The 17,628-nt window shown below is 36.0% G+C and overlaps 1 protein-coding gene across 1 annotated transcript in view; it reads right to left on the bottom strand.

The window, feature by feature from the left end:
• The window catches only part of SPTLC3 (serine palmitoyltransferase long chain base subunit 3), a 146,520-nt gene that overhangs the window by 87,327 nt on the left and 41,565 nt on the right, over positions 1–17,628 (bottom strand). Inside the window, exons 3-4 of the mRNA XM_081291357.1 lie at positions 3,043–3,197; positions 2,274–2,422 (exon numbers count right to left, since the gene is read on the bottom strand). Coding sequence (XP_081147483.1) covers positions 2,274–2,422; positions 3,043–3,197 — 304 coding nt within the window. The remainder of the gene's footprint in view (positions 1–2,273; positions 2,423–3,042; positions 3,198–17,628) is intronic.

Here is a 17,628-nt window from a genome sequence, read left to right as displayed (position 1 = left end):
AGCAGGGAGGTAGAAACCAGGTATCTGGTTAAGACCTATCTTTATACTTTTCATCCTTTGTAATAACTTTAATTTAATAATATTTATTTTAATTTACAGCACATAGTTGAGTTTGGGTTTTGGGGCCAAATTTCAATCTTTTCCATTTAGTAGGCAAATCTGTTGTTAATCCATTTGTGCAGTTAAATATTTTCTTAAGACTCTAAAGCACATGTTTTCCAAGAGTTACTTGAATTTCTTAGAATAAATGTCTTTTGGAGTTCTACTATTCCAAATTGTTGCATGCCATGTTAAGATTATTATTTATATTGCAGAATACTTTCAAAGTCCCCTCTTATTTACTCACTTCTTGACTGATTGCTTATCTTTATGTTTCAGTCCTTCTATTTGTCTAAAATTTGTGTGGGTGACTTCTTTTTTGGGTCTGTCATTATGCACACTTGGAAACTATTGAAATCTCTTCTTGGAACTTGAACTTGAGTGTTGCAAGAAGCAGGTAAATATAAAAGATTAACAATTCAAAGGTATTAGTAGGCAGAGAAAGAATTTAGGCTGTGATCAGTAACAAATGGTAACTTCCTTTCTGCATAGTTTCTCTGGGTTTGCTGAACCCATGGAATCAGGGATCCTTATTCCATATCTACTTTCCTTTGCAGGTAAACCACAGCCAGTGTCAAATGCCTTCCTTCAGATTCTGCCAGCTATAATGGTGGAGTGTTCTATCTCACTGAGTGAAGGGGTCATCATCTCTAGGACTCTACTTTTGCCTGGTCATTACGAACCTGATACTGGATGTCACCAGCACCAGAGGAAACATCCATAAATGTTTCTTACTTGTGCCTCTTATGGCTGGGGTATTATTCCATTCTCTCTCCATCTCCAAATGGGGCATCATGGGTGAGTTAGTACCAACCCTGTTCCCACAACCCACCAGCATCCTGTTACATCTCCAGCTCTCATGCTAAGAAAGCTTTTCTCTGAAGCTAAGTAGGCTGTCTTTCTTAAGAAATCTGAGCAACCACATTAAAACTGGAGCTTTGGCTATTTGTCAAATGCTTGCTTGAATAAATAAAGTTACATTGTGCAATTTGAATTATTTGTTTTACTGTTCAAATAACTTTTGATCTTTAAGCCCTTATACTAATTATCTAAGAGGGGCATGTGATTCATTATTCATTAATGGTAAATCCCTTTTCATCAGACTTCTCACTGATTCCTAGGCAGGTTCGGACTAACCTGGTAAATTTTGCATTTGTCCTCATGATGGAGAATCATAACAGTAGAGAAAGCTGAACTAGACTGAAATATAGGGTAGTTAATGAACCACTTGGACACATCACTTAGATAACATGATATTCAGTTTGTTTTAGAAGATGGGAAAATACCACCCATGCTGCTTACAGTACAGGATGTTATTATCTATTTTTTAAGGGGGGTACCAGAGATTGAACGCAGGGGCACTCAACCACTGAGCCACATCCCCAGCCATATTTTGTATTTTATTTAGAGACAGGGTCTCACTGAGTTGCTTAGTGCCTCATTTTTGCAGAAGCTGGCTTTCGAACTCTTGATCTTCTGGGATTATAGGCGTGTGCCACTGAATTTTATTTTTTAAGGAATAAATGTTATGATACATGAAAACAATCACCACCACAACATACCAGCTATTGCAAAGCATTCTCCAAGAGCAAGTTCACAGTATTTTTTCTCCCTGCAGTTGAGAGGAGTGGAAGTTTCCTTATTACAAATTTTATTCCTTTGAATAAGATTTTTATTTTTTATTTTTTTGGCTAGAAGATAAATAAATAGGCAGTCTGTGCCATCTTGTCTATTCATTTATCATTTATTCATTCAACCCAACATTCCACAAGGCTAGTTCCTCTCCTTATGAAGCTTATGTTGGAGTAGCAGAGACAGGTTATATGTAAACATAAAAACAAGATTATTTGAATCAGTGATGAATGTTAATACTAAACGTGAGAGAAAAGACAGAAAAGGCTCTGTTGGAGGAGGCACAATAGTTGCTATTTTAGAAATATGATCAGAAAAGTTATATTTTCACTCATGCGTGAAAATTTAAACACATTTAATAAACCACCTGGCAATAGCACAATGCTTGAAATTTTCAAAAAGACTTTTATACCCCTTTTGCTTTTTGAAGTTTATAATAGTGATTTGAGGCACATAGTCTAGATACAATCTCGACTTGAGAAGTAGTCACAAGGAATCTGAGACCGGACTGGATGAAATTCCAAAGTGGTGGATGCACATACCCATTTCATGTCTGGTGCTGGCCACACCTGAGCCATATGTTTCTAAAACATCCTTTATTGTCTTCATAGACTCATTGTATTTGACTGCGAGCCCAAGGAAGTTATAGGAACCCATGTTGATGACATCTTTGATGATTCTTCCAGTAAACCTATAGGGAAACAGGCAAGTGAACACGGAGGACTATCTCATTTAATATTCTCCCAGTACCCAAGAGACTGGGATTTGGGCCTGGCCCAAATTATATGTTTTCTTTTTCTTTTAAATTGACACTGTTTTCAGCATATCATGGCTTATCCTTAGAGGAAAGCAACCCATAATGAAGTGGAGAGGAGCATTAGAGAAAGATATCCTGGGCCATGGTGTACTACTCACTCCTCATTTCCCTTGGGCAATTGCTTTCATGAAAATCATGCTCTGGTTCAAAGTCCAACAAGAATTTCTAAAGGAACAAGAGCTATGTCACCACTGTCCCCATTAGGGAGAACAGAAGGGTACAATTTGACAGGAAAGCTGAAAAGGGTTTTTCAAGGCTGACTCTGTACTTCTGACACAGGTTTCACTTTAATTACATTATAAATAAACCACCTTTCCAACATAATTACTGTGACTTCCTCTATTGGCCTCAGGAGAGCTGCCAAGGACTGGATGATGAAGACCCCAGCTACCTCTGTATTTGGGGTTTTTCAGATCTGTGATCTGGTGCCCATGCTAGAATTTCTTGAAGGGATTTTTATTTTTCCACCAAGCCCCTCCAGGTGTCTGCCTCACCTAAATGTCCAGTTATAGTCATCAGATACCCTTTCCACCACATCAAAATGAGGCCCTGGAGCACTGCAGATGGGCCGGTTCCAGTTGTCTCTGATTCTCATGTAAAGGTTCCGCGTGTAAAAATTCTCAAAGTCTTGATACAGGGGCACAAAATCCTGTAACAGAGGTAGACGGTTAGCTTTGGGCTCTGGGTTTTTAATTTAATTTTATTTCATTTGCAGTTGAGGGCTGAGAGAACACCTGGGAGAGCCCTGCAAACAATCCATCTGTGGACTTTTGTTTTGTTTTGAGCAAGAGTCAGTGGCTGAGGAAACTAATGGGGCCCACAAATAAAACCGTAAGACCTCTCTCCTTAAAGAGCCTGTCCTTTAGTGGGGAAAGGGGTGTAAAAATGTGATAAATAAGGGTAACAAAGAGGACAGCACCATACAAAGCAAGTCCCAGAACAAGTGGTGGAGACAAGGAGTCCCTGCGGTGTTCCCAGAGAGAATTATGGCTGAAGGGGAACGGCAGGTATGTGTTTATGTCTAGACAGTTTAGTTCGGAAAAAAATGGTTGAGATGATAATTTGGCTTTAACTGTTTTTGAATGTCTGTATTCCCCTTTACCATGTTTTTAGATGAATGGATGGAATTGAATTATTGGACCTATTGGCAAAACTGCTGATTGGCAGGTGGCTGGCTGTCATATTGCTGAGGGCCTGGAAACTGGGCTGAGAAACTTGTGGGACACCAGCCAAAGCTATAGCACTGTGTTCCTGTATAAAATGTAACTCATGGCTGGAGGGATCTGAAGACCAGCTGAAGACATGTCTGATTTTGTCATTTGACTTCTACTAGTACATGCTAGGCAGAAAATGCAAAAGTCATGGCTGTGGTCTAAGCAGGCATTCATAGGATTAGACCAGGAGCAAGCATCACATCTTGCTGAAGGAATCAGAGAAGCTGATTAAGTGGGAGGGACGCTGAGGTGGCACTAAGGAAGAATGAGGGTGTTATGATTAGGAATATTTGGGGAGGATTCTCAGGGTGGATGAGTTTGTATGCTAAAATATGGAGAACATTTGAGAAGAATGAATAAGGATAATACAACAGGTATATCCTGCCACTCCTTGCTCTGAGCCTATATTGGCTCTTATCTTACTCCAAGTCAAAGCCAAGGCCCTGATTTATTTGGCTCTGGTTACCTCTCTTATCCCATCCCTTCACTATTCTCTGTTGCATGGATGAGGCTGAAAGGTTACTTTGGCAGAGAAAGCAGGAGCCTTAGGCTTCTGCATGAGGAGTTGAATTTTGTTCTCTAGGTAACAGGGAGTCACTAAATAATTGGAAGTGAGTGTCTCATTTGCTTTCCTATCCTCTTCTTTCCCTTATGAGATGGACAGCATATTTCCCGAGGGAACAAAGACTGTGGGAAGGCCTTTCTGGATGATCTTCTTGTGCCACTAGCTAGCCCACTCATTTTCAGAGCTGTTCCATTCTGCAGGAGAATATAGAGAATACACAAGTCTTTTTTACAGTCTTTAAATAAAAAATTAATTAATTTTAAAATTCTGATTTGTTATATATGACATCAGAATGCATTACAATTCATATTACACATATAGAGCACAATTTTTCGTATCTCTGGTTGTATATAAAGTATATTCACACCATTTGTGTCTTCATACATATACTTAGGGTAATAATATCCATCTCATTCTACCATCTTTTTTACTCCCATGTCCCTTTCCTTTCCCTCCCACCCCTCTGTCCTATCTAGAGTTCATCTAATCTTCCCATGCTTCCCCTCCCAACCGCACTATGAATCAGCTTCTTTATATCAGAAGGAACATTTGGCATTTGGTTTTTTGGGATTGACTAACTTCACTTAGCATTATCTTTTCTAACCTCTTCCATTTACCTGTAAATGCCATGATTTTATTCTCTTTTATTGCTGAGTAATATTTCATTGTGTATATATATATACCACATTTTCTTTATCCATTCATCTACTGAAGGGCATCTAGGTTGGTTACACAATTTAACTATTGTCAATTGTACTGCTATAAACATGATGGCGCTGTGTCCCTGTAGTATGCTGACTTTAAGTCCTTTGGGTATAGACTGAGGAGTGGGATAGCTGGGTCAAATGGTGGTTCCATTCCCAGTTTTCCAAGAAATCTTCATACTGCTTTCTATGTTGGCTGCACCAATTTGCAGTCCCACCAGCAATGTATGAGTGTACCTTTTCCCCCCACATCCTTACCAACACTTATTGTTGTTTGTTTTCTTAAGAACGGCCATTCTCACTGGAGTGAGATGAAATCTTAGAGCAGTTTTGATTTGTATTTCTCTAATTTCTATGGATGTTGAACATTTTTTCATATATTTGTAGATTGATTGTATATCATATTCCAAGGGGCATTTGTTCAGTTCCTTGGCCCATTTATTGATTGGACTGTTTGTTGTTGTTGTTGTTTTTGGTGTTTAACTTTTTGAGTTCTTTAAATACCCTAGAGATTAGTGTTCTATCTGATGTGTGAGTGGAAAAAATTTGCTCCCAAGATGTAGGCTTTCTATTCACCTCACTGATTTTTCTTTCATTGAGAAGAAGCTTTATAGTTTGAATCCATCCCACTTATTAATTCTTGATTTTAATTCTTGTGCTACAATGAAAACTACAGAAATTTTTTTTCTAAGGAAAAAAATTAAAGAAGAGCTTAGAAGATGGAAAGATCTCCCTTGTTCTTGGATGGCAGAATTAAAATTGTCAAAATGACCATATTATACAGATTTAATGCACTTCCAATCAAAAGCACTATACAGATTTAATGCAATTCCAATCAAAATCTCAATGACATTCCTCAAAGAAATAGAAAAAGCAGTCATGAAATTCATCTGGAAAAATAAGAGACCTAGAAGAACTAAAGCAATTATTACCAAGAAGAGTGAAGTAACAATCAGAGATATAAAAAACTGAATTGTGCTGTATATGTGAAATAAGAATTGTAATAAATTCTGCTGTCATTTAGTTTTGTTTTAAAAATCCATAATGTAAAAAAAAATAAAAAAATATAATGTGAAAAAAAAGAAGAGTGAAGCAGGTAGCATCACTATACCAGACCTTAAACTATACTACAGAGCAATAGTAACAAAAACAGCATGTTATTGGCACCAAAATAGACTGGTGGACCAATAGTCCAGAAGAGAGGACACAGAGACTAACCCATATAATTACAGTTGTCTTATATTAGACAAAGGCACCAAAATGTACATTGGAGCAAAGATAGCCTCTTTAACAAATTGTGCTGGGAAAACTGGAAATCCACGTGCAACAAAATGAAATTAAATCCCTATCTCTCACCATGAACAAAACTCAACTCAAAGTGGATCAAAGACCTACAAATTAAACCAGAGACACTAAGCCTATTAGAAGAAAAAGTAGGCTCTAATCTCCATCATGTGGGATAAGGCCCCAACTTCCTTAATGAGAATATACAGGTCTTTTATGGAAGGTGGCCATAGTTAAGCCACAGTCCTTTGTGTCACATGACCCTTGGTACTCAGTGATAATGACATCATTCCTAGGGTTCCCTATGGAAATCCCATTATGGTACTCTGTACAAAGAAATTTCATAAACATACACGGTACTGTTACATGTGAATTTGAAACTCTACTGGTTACATTTCAAAATTTCATACCAAATGCATTTTTTTCCTAAATAGCTGTGGTTTCGGTTTTATTATCATTTAAAATGATGAGTTTATGGTAATTATATGATCCTTTTACATTCTCAAGGGAAAAAAAAAGACATATTTTTGAGACAAGATTGCATACTCTGGAAAATTATTTGCAAACTATTTCCCCTTTGATTAAATATTTTTTTCAGACTATTTACTGTTGGTGGATTATTTCATGTCCCATATGTTATTTGTGTCCTTCTATTCATTTCAATACTTATTTAAAATGTGCCATATAAACTTATTTTTTTTATGAGGAGAAAAAGAGTAAAAGTAGGTCTGCAGGTAATATTTTTGGGATCTAAGTAGAATTACAGTTTCGGGTTTTTTGATAAATCTTACTCAAAATAAAGCAAAATTTGATTTTGGAGAGAAGGATAAAACAAAACCATTCTGTCTATAAAATCAAAACAAAATTAATTTCAGATTTGTCACCCCAGGATTCACAAGGCAGCAGGGATGGAGAGGACACGGATCACAGAACTCAAGTGCCTGCTTGACACATCAGGAAAATCAGACCCAGAAAGAGGAGTGGGTCATCCTCTGGCTTCACTCCCTCTCCCAGGAGAGACTTCAGAATGTCCTCAGGATTATTCAGATTCTCTCTAGCGTACCACTGGTGACACAAATACCTCACCGACAATATGTAAAACTCTGTCCAACATATCTCCAGTCTAGAGCAGGAGTGTCTACTAGTCACATGGAGCTCTGCACTGATGGGAGGAAACAATGTGTAGCTTCCCCATGTCCTGCTTTATGAAGCTACATCATCATTAGTTTCATTTTGTTGCATATGAATTTCCAGTTTTCCCAGCACCATTTGTTGAAGAGGCTATCTTGGCTCCAATGTACATCCTCCCACGATTTTCTCCCTTCTGACTCAGAGATGTAGAATCTGTACCATGTGGAAATGGGCAGTTACCTATTTATTGAAACACAGGCTTTGAGGACAAGTTAGAGGGATTCACACCTATTGTGTGGGGGGTCAAGGAAGACACCCTGCTGGGAATGATCTTCACATTCAATAACAATGTTACAGATTAGGTACTTGTGCCTTCCTTGTCACAAAAGGTAGGTTTTTTTTTTTTTTTTTTTTTTTTTTACCACAGAGGTGTATTTTTGGGTATGATGTAAATACTAACCCAGATCTGACACACAAGTTCAGCAACGTACATAGTCCTGAGATGGACAATTGAGCCTTGGCAGCCTCCTTAGAATGGAGGATCTGGTCTGGGAACAAACTGGCTTGCTTTCCTCTTCTCCCCACACATGTGGCTTCCTGCCTCTGCTTGGGTGTGTTTTCACTCCACCCCATTCCTGTGAGCAGCAGTGAATTTTCTTCAGGAACAGCCAACACCTCTAAAAGGTCAATGTCCTCTAGTCTCAGACAAGCTTCCCACAGCAATATAACTACACCAGAAAATGAAGCTAGACTTGATATTTCAAAGACAGAAACATCGAAACAGGACATATATTTATCTATACATTTAATTTATCATGGCTTACTCACTATCTTTGTTTATCTTTCTGACACAAATGGATAAACGTGATAGGTAATTCTAGGTCATCAAGACACAACCATTTTGGGGGGTCAGGTGTAGGAAAGAATGAGTCCAACCTAAAAATATAACCAAAAGAAGGGCTTTATTTCTTCCTCAAGGTGGCAATCATTGTTTTTTCTAACTTTAAACTTAGATGGTCATCTATCATTTTCCAAACACAGTAGATGTTTCCATCCAGCTGTTGTGGATAAATAGGTGAAAAGTCAGAAAACACTGCAAAAATTGGAAGTTGGAATAAATTCTACTATCGATGCTTTATTCAATGAACAGGGCTTGGGGTTTATTAGGAAGTGAAAAGAAGATATTCACGGTCCAAGTATTGTTGCTATATTTGGAAGCAAGTCTCTCTTAATTGATTTAATTACATGCCTGTTAAGTACCAAATAGAATCATAGCTTTTTAGAGAAAGAAGGTAATTATAAAACACCATTTATTAATTTATGTATACATTGAAACTTCTTTTCTCACCTAATATTTATTTTTATATCTTTACTTCCTTTTGAGAAATATTACCAGAAAGCTCAGAATAATATCAGAATATGCTTGTAATTTTATTTTTGTTAGTAAGGTAATTTTAGTCCTTTGAAGCATGAGAAACTTAAATTAATTAATTAAAATAAATTAATTTTTATATTAAAGGAAGTAGGTGATATTATGGTTTTCATTTTAAATATCCTCCAAAGGCTCATGGGTTAAAGAGTTGGTTGCCAGACTGTGGTGCTATTGGTGGGTAGTGGAACCTTTCAGAGGAAGGGCCTCGTGGGAGGAAGTGATTGGGGTTATGCTCTTGAAAGAATATTTGGAACTGAGCCCCTTCTTCTATGTGTCTCTCTCTGTTTTTGCTTCCTAGTCACCATGAGGAGAACAGCCTTGTATCATGTGCTCCCTGACATGTTTTTCTGTCTCGCCTCAGACTCAAAGCAATGGGACCAAGTGATCATATGCTAAAATTTCTGAAACTGTGAGTCAGTTTACTTCTAAGTTGATTTTCTCAGGTATTTTGTCACAGCAATGGAAAGCTGACTAACACAGATGGGGACAGAATAAAGATGACAGACTCAGTACTTATATGGATCCTTTCACTCCTATAAAAGTTCTATAAAATGAGATAAAATTAAACATTTAATAAAGCCAAATGTAGTTACAAATGCCTAAAAGATTAAAAAATATCATCAATAAATCAGAAGAATCACAAAGGACAGAACATAAATAAAATCTGGAGAAATAAAACCATAAGATACCATAGTTTGAAACATTTTTGGGAAGAATGGTATGAATATAAATTAACTTCAGGGTAACTCCAAGTTGAGAGTAAAGAGCTAGAATAAGTTGATATTCAGGGAAACTAACTGGGAAGCTAGATCCCTTTGCTGGCCTAATAAATAAGTAGCAGTAATATTGTCCGGAGGATGAAGCTTTGTGATGGGCAGCAGAAACTAAAAGGAAGAGCAGTGCCTCAATATATAGAGACATAACAGAACAGTGCATGTATTAAAAGGATAAAACAGTTCAAGAGTATAATGGCTATAGCCCAAAAGAAAATTAATAAGCTTCAATATTAAATTGACTAAGTTTCCTAGAACATAGTGGAAAAAGGGACAAAGAGAAAAGAAAATATGAAAGAAAAGTTAAGGGATATGATGGATTGATACAAAAGATTCAATGTCTCAGTAACTGGCATGACAAAATTCAAAACAGGCAATTAAGGAGATGAATAGAAGGATGAGGAAAAGAAGGTGCAGTAGGAGAAGGAAGAAAGAGTGAAATTTTCTAGAGATGAAGAAAGGATTGAAAGGTAAGATGTAAAGAGCCCATCAAGTACTGCTTAGAGAAAAGGAATAATTTCACATCCAGATACATCCTACTTCAACTCCAAATCTCCAAGGGTAAAGAGAAAAGTCCCAAAAAGGTTTCCTATAGGAGGTAAAGCAGTTTTTACATAAGGGAATAAGAGTTAAATTGCTTTAGACTTTTCTTTGATGACAATGGTAGAAAAGATTTTGAGGACAAATTATTTTGAACTTAAAATCCTATACTCAGCCAAATCAATAATCAAATGATAGAAACATAGAAACACATTCCCTTATATGTACACTGTCATGGGTTTAATAACCACAGACTTTTCTGAATAACTGAGAGGATATTATACTGGGTTTCAAAATATACTACAAAGTAATAGTAATAGCAACAGCATGGTACTGTCATAAAAACAGACATATAGGCCAATGGAACAGAATAGAGAGCCCAGATATAAGTCTACACATTTATGACCCATTGACACAGGTGCCAAGAACACATAACAGGGAAAGACAATCTCTTCAATAAATGGTGGTGGGAAAATTAGATGTCCTTAGGGAGAAGAATGAAACTGGAACCTCACCTCATGTCATAAACAATGAACTCAACAAGAGGTACTGGGGACTGAATTAGAACAAGATATTCCTTGCTTTTATAATTATGTCAAAATGGATTCTCCTGTCATGAATACCTAAAAAGAACAAACAAAAAAAGAACTAAAACTGGATTAAAGAGTTAAATTTAAATCCTGATACTATAGAACTACTGAAAGAAAACAGGGGAAAAGTTTCTTGACATTGGTTTATAATATAAACTAACTTCAGGGTAACTCCAAATGGAGAGTGAAGAGCTAGAATAAGTTGATATTCAGGGAGACTAACTGGGAAGCTAGATCCCTTTGCTGGCCTAATAAATAAGTAGCAGTAATATTGTCCAAAGGATGATTTGTTTTTTTGGATATGACCCTAAAAGCACACCAAAAAAAAAAAAAAGAAAAAAGAAAACATAAGATTATGTCAAACTAAAAATCCTCTGTTCAGCAGAGGAAATAATCAACAGGTGAAGAATCAACCAATGGAATGCTAGAAAATATTTTCATACCATGTATCTGATAAGAGATTATTATCCAAAATATATAATAAACTCAACTCAATAGCAAGGTAACCCAATTAAAAGTAACAACCCAACTAAAAAATAACCATAAAATGGGCAAATAAACCAAACAGATATTTCTCTGTGAAGACATACTAACTGACCAATAGGTTTATGAAAAAATATTTAGCATTATAAATCATCGAGGAAATGAAATTTACCACAGGAAGATACTACTTCATACTTGTTAAATTGACTGTTATTAAAAAGACAACAGGGACACAGAGACTAATCCACAAAGTTACAACTATCTTATATTTGATAAAGGGGCTAAAAACATGCAATGGAGGAAGGATAGCATCTTCAACAAATGGTGCTGGGAAAATTGGAAATCCATATGCAACAAAATGAAATTGAATCCCTTTCTCTCACCATCCACAAAAGTTAACTCAAAATGGATCAAGGAGCTTGATATCAAATCAGAGACGCTGCGTCTGATAGAACAAAAAGTTGGCTCCGATCTACATATAGTGGGGTCGGGCTCCAAATTCCTTAATAGGATGCCCATAGCCCAAGAGTTAATAACAAGAATAAACAAATGGGACTTACTTAAACTAAAAAGTTTTTTCTCAGCAAGAGAAACAATAAAAGAGGTAAATAGAGAGCCTACATCCTGGGAACAAATTTTTACCCCTCACACCTCAGATAGAGCCCTAATATCCAGAATGTACAAAGAACTCAAAAAATTAAACAATAAGATAACAAACAACCCAATCAACAAATGGGCCAAGGACCTGAACAGACACTTCTCAGAGGAGGACATACAATCAATCAACAAGTACATGAAAAAATGCTCACCATCTCTAGCAATCAGAGAAATGCAAATCAAAACCACCCTAAGATACCATCTCACTCCAGTAAGATTGGCAGCCACTATGAAGTCAAACAACAACAAGTGCTGGCGAGGATGTGGGGCAAAGGGTACACTTGTACACTGCTGGTGGGACTGCAAAATGGTGAGGCCAATTTGGAAAGTAGTATGGAGATTCCTGGGAAAGCTGGGAATGGATCCACCATTTGACCCAGCTATCGCCCTTCTCGGACTATTCCCTGAGGGCCTTAAAAGAGCGCACTATAGGGATACGGCCACATCAATGATTATAGCGGCACAATTCACAATAGCTAGACTGTGGAACCAACCTAGATGCCCTTCAATAGATGAATGGATAAAAAAATGTGGCATCTATACACAATGGAGTATTATGCAGCACTAAGAAATGACAAAATCATAGAATTTGCGGGGAAATGGATGGCACTAGAGCAGATTATGCTTAGTGAAGCTAGCCAAGCCCTAAAAAACAAATGCCAAATGTCTTCTCTGATATAAAGAGAGCAACTAAGAACAGAACAGGAAGGAAGAGCATGAGGAAAAGACTAACAGTAAACAAAGACGAATGGGGGGAGAGAAAGGGAGAGAGAAGGGGAAGCATATGGAAATGATAGGAGACCTTCAATGATACACAAAATTATAAGAGGTTATGAGGGGCAAGGGGGAGGGGGAAAAAGGGGAGAGAATTGAACAACAGCAGAGGAGGTAGAGAGGGAAGATGGGAGGGGAGGGGGGATAGTAGGGGATAGGAAAGGTAGCAGAATACAACAGTCACTAATATGCCATTATGTAATAATGTGAGTATGTAACAGATGTGATTCTGCAATCTGTATTTGGGGTAAAAATGGGAGTTCAAAACCCAATTGAGTCTAATGTATGAAAGATGATATATCATGAGCTCTGTAATGTTTTGAACAATCAATAAAAAAAAAGACAACAGATAGCAAGGGTTGATAAAGACTTTGAGAAAAAGGAACCTTATGCACGGTGAGAATGTGAATTGATAACAGCTATTGTGCAAAACAACATGGAGTTATTAAAAAATTAAATATACAACTACTATATAATCTAGCAATCTCGCTCATGGATAAAATTCCTAAAGAAATGAAATCAGTGTCTATAAGAAGTATATGCATACTCATCTTCATATTGTCATTATCACAATAGACAAGATATGGAAATAATCCAAGTGTCCATCGCAGATAAATGGAAAAAGAAAATGTATATGTACATGATGGAATACCATGAAGTCTTAAAAAAGAAGAAAATCCTCTCATTTGCAACCACATGGATGAACCTGTAGGACATTACAATAAGTGAAATGATATTAAAATATAAATTAAAGAAAAACAAAGAAATGGACCATGGTATAAAGAGAGAAATATTTTTTTTAAAAAAAGACAACAATGTGTACATAAAACATAATGAAGGCAGAAATAAGTCTAAAATGAGTCAACAAAATGATAGGTTTAGTCATATGGAATTGCTAGTGTGAGACCATTTTTAGCCTATGAAAACAGTGGTTTAATATACTTTAAGTAATATTTAATGTTATTATAATACAGAAGCTTTAGTATTTGTTTTAAATCAATATAGAGGCTGCTTATAAGAGGCAAACATTCTCTGAAAATTGTGAAGCGTGGAAAGAAAGGAATGGCTAGTGAAGAAAAAGTAGATGTATAATGATTAAAACCAGGCTACAGAGTATATCTTGAAAAGTAATGTATGAGGGATAATCCACCAAGAACTGGTAGAACCAGGAACTTTTATGTATATGAGAGTTAACACTAAAATACATATGAGAAAGGTATTAACACACATTTATTGAAAACGCTTGAGTAGACAAAAAGTAAAACTAGAGGACTTAACTAACACAATTAGCAAGTGTCTTGTAATAATCACCTACTAGATAACCTACATTTTTTTTTGTGGGACACGAAAAATTTCAAGAAATTTTAATTCACCTATATGAGAAGCTATAAAGGAGAGAAATCATTAAAGTGGTACATTTGAGATTAAAATATGAAAATATCAATAGGCTTTCTATATGCTAGCAATAAATAATTAGAAGATGTTATGAAGAAAAAAAGATAATCTCAATAATACCATAAAAATTGTTCCAAAAAAATAAATGGTGAAACTTTTATTAAAAAAATATAAAACATTTTAAAAAGAACATTAGAAAAACAAAGAAATGGAAAGAATTTTTTTCCAAGTGAGAAGACTAAATATTTTGAAGATTTACATGTTATAAAGTTAGATTATAGATTTAATGAATTCCCAATCAAAGTGGAAAGCTCTTTTTCAAAATTCAATACTTGACTAGTTAATTCTCAAGCATACACAGAGGAAAAAAAATCTAATATTTACTTAAAAACTTACAGTTATCTAAGAAATAGATGGATTGATCAATATTTCTTGACAGTGGGTTAAAAATATATAGTTAATGATACTGGAACAACTAGAAATATCTTTAAAAATTAGTCCTTGTACTTTTCACAACACATAAAAATAAATCTAATGGATTTGTGCATACACATATAAAATAAATATCTGACATCATAAAAGTATTGACTGAAACTGTAGGAAAATTTATCAAGACTTTAGTTGAAAAAAGAACCTTCCTAAACATGACTAATCTCCCTCTTCTCAAAGATAAAAAAAATAACAACAAAGAGAACATAAAAGAAATGTTTGAATAGCCATTGCAGGTTTCGCTAGAGGTTTTGCACCACAGAGCCAGTTACTAAAAGAAATGTTTGATACAAATGAGCTGATAATTTGTATACAGCTAAAAAAATACAGGTCAAGAGCCAAGAAACAGAATTGGAAAAAATATTTAAAATACTCTTAAAGAATAAATGATCCATATAAGGATAGAGAGGGTACTGCTAATTCAACAAGAAAATTTAATAATATTTTGAGCAAAGAATTTAAATAGACAATTCAGGAAAAATAAGTATGAATAAATAAAAATTATGTGAAAAGAAGCTTAGCCTCATTATTACTCAGGAAGATGTGAAATAAAATATGAATAAAAATGTTCTCCCATGATATTGGCAAAATTTTTTAAAATAATGTTGATAGTATCAATATACCAAATGTGGACAAGGAACTATACTCAGCTATTAATCACTTGAGTCTTGCTCTGCAAGCTTTTCTGAAAGACAATTTGTCAGTTTCTCACAGAAGTTAAAGCATGCATTCCTTTGAGGCAGAAAGCTACTTCTAGGAACTATCCTAGAATGATGCAAATGTTACTCATTGACAAATTATTTACAATAATAAAAAGGGGATCATAAATAAATTATGCTACATTCATATTATAGAATACAACCATAAAGCTACTAAAAGGAATGAAGTAACCCTGTATTGGCCTGAAGAGATATCCAGATATATATTATAGTTAGGTTTTTAAAAAAGAAGTTAGTTATACAGCACAGCACTATATGTAATACAATCTCATTTGTGTTAAGGAAAGGATAGGGTGAATGCAAAGGAAAATAAGTGTAGTGAGGTGCACTAAGGGACTGGGACACAGGAAGTGGTTGCTTTTACTCATTATTTCCATAATAAAAGGAAAAGGGAAAAAGAAAAAAGACCAGAGTTTGATAAGTGGCTCTTTGTTAAGGCAGTCATAATCCACCCATTCCACTGCTTGGCTTTTGACTATTTAATGTAGTCCATCCTTCCCACTTTCCTATATTTCCTGTTGCTGAATAAAGCAGAGGGGTCTATACTGTAAAAGAAATAAAAAAAAAAAACAATTTGACTAACTTTTGAAGGCGACATCAGGAATTATTTGTACATAGGTATCTTCTATATAACATTAATTATAATAAAAATATACTGTCAATTGCATTATAACTAATATATAATATATAACATGTATTATATACATGATATATATTGTATGTGCATATTTTACATATATACATGTTTTATATATATGTATATGTACATACACATACATATATACATATGTGTATATACACACACATACATACACACATATATATCTCCAAGTCAATTCTGGATTCTGCGTGTACTCATTGTGAGAGGTTGTGATCTCATTTAATTGATGATCCTAATGTGCAAAATATTTTTAGAACTTTAATATTTTGGAGTTGTCTTCCCAGCCTATGGGATCTGCTCTGATGGATGCACTAATAGAAAATCTCCACCCCTATGAGAGTGGATTTGATTTTAGACCAGAACATATTTGGAACCAACCCTGGTAAGGGAGATGGGGGATTTCACTGGTCAGTGATTCCTACTGCATTTAAAGGTATTTGATTCTTTTGTGACGCTTGAGTCAAGGAGTGAGGGAATACGCCACACAAATACCTGAGGGAGGATCACTCAAGGTAGAGGGAAATGGGAGTGAAAAATCTCCAAGGAAGGTATATGTAGGTGATGCTTGAAGAAGAGCGAGGAGGTCCTAGTGTTTGAAGCAGTGTAGAGTAGGGGAGAGTTGTAGAGGAAATGAAATTACAGACATGAGGGGGCTGTATTCTGCAGAGCCTCAACCTTCTGTGGCTCTTTGTCCACGTGAGTCGGAAAGGCATGAAAGGGTTCTGTATAGAGTTAGGTGTTAAAAGAATAACAGTGCTTGTCAGTTGAGAGAAGGTTGTAGAGTTCAAAAGTAGAAACCGGGTACATAAGAGAAGGTGCTAATGAACACAAACCTGGAGGCAGCAGTATGGCAAAATGTAGTCTGATACATATATTTTAAACACAGAACAATTATTATTGCCTATAGATTTGATAATATATAAAATGTATTATATACATGATGGGGTCAAAGAGAGAAGTCAGGGATGACTTAAGCTGTTTTTGTCTAGAGCACCTGGACTGGTGGAGTCATCACTGACTAATCTGGGAGAGATTATGAAAGGCACAGGCTTGGAAGGGAAGCTTGAACGCAGAATTTGAATGTGTCAAGGCTAAGGGATTGCTGATGAATGGGATCTAGTTCACAGGTGGAGGGCTGGCCTGGAAGGGAGTCCATCCACCTTCTCCGTGGAAAGGGAGTAGAAGGTGAAATATGTAAGCACAGATGTCGGTAAGGAAGTGGTGAAGGAGAGCAAGCAGGTGGGAGTTCTGGCTTTCTTCTATTTTTTCAGTGAAGTAGGAAACATAATTATTTGCTGAATGTCAATAGGGCCAAGAGATGTTGAGGGGAAAGAAGGTAGTGACTAAATGTACAAGGCAAGGCAGAGTGATTGGCAGGAGGCACTGAGCCACCTTGGGCCTAGTGATGCTGAATTTAAAGGGTGATTGGTCATCTTAAGCAGGGATGTGCATCAAATTGAGGGTGTATCAAAGCTGTGGAATTTAAGCTGGATACAAGGAAGAAAAAGAGAACATGGGGGAGTTTAGAATAGAAAGAAACTAAAATCAAGGGACATAGACTCTAGGGATGAAGTAGGATAGAGCAATTTGGAGGTGATACTGAAGACAAAAGTTGGCAAAGACAAATTCCTGGGGTAGATCAATAGATAAGGTTGGCACTCATGGTTGA

Source organism: Spermophilus citellus (assembly GCF_964194105.1).
Source record: "Spermophilus citellus genome assembly, chromosome: 4".
Lineage (NCBI taxonomy): Eukaryota > Metazoa > Chordata > Mammalia > Rodentia > Sciuridae > Spermophilus > Spermophilus citellus.
The sequence above is the reverse complement of the archived record's forward strand: the minus strand, read 5'-3'. Positions and strand labels throughout refer to the sequence as shown.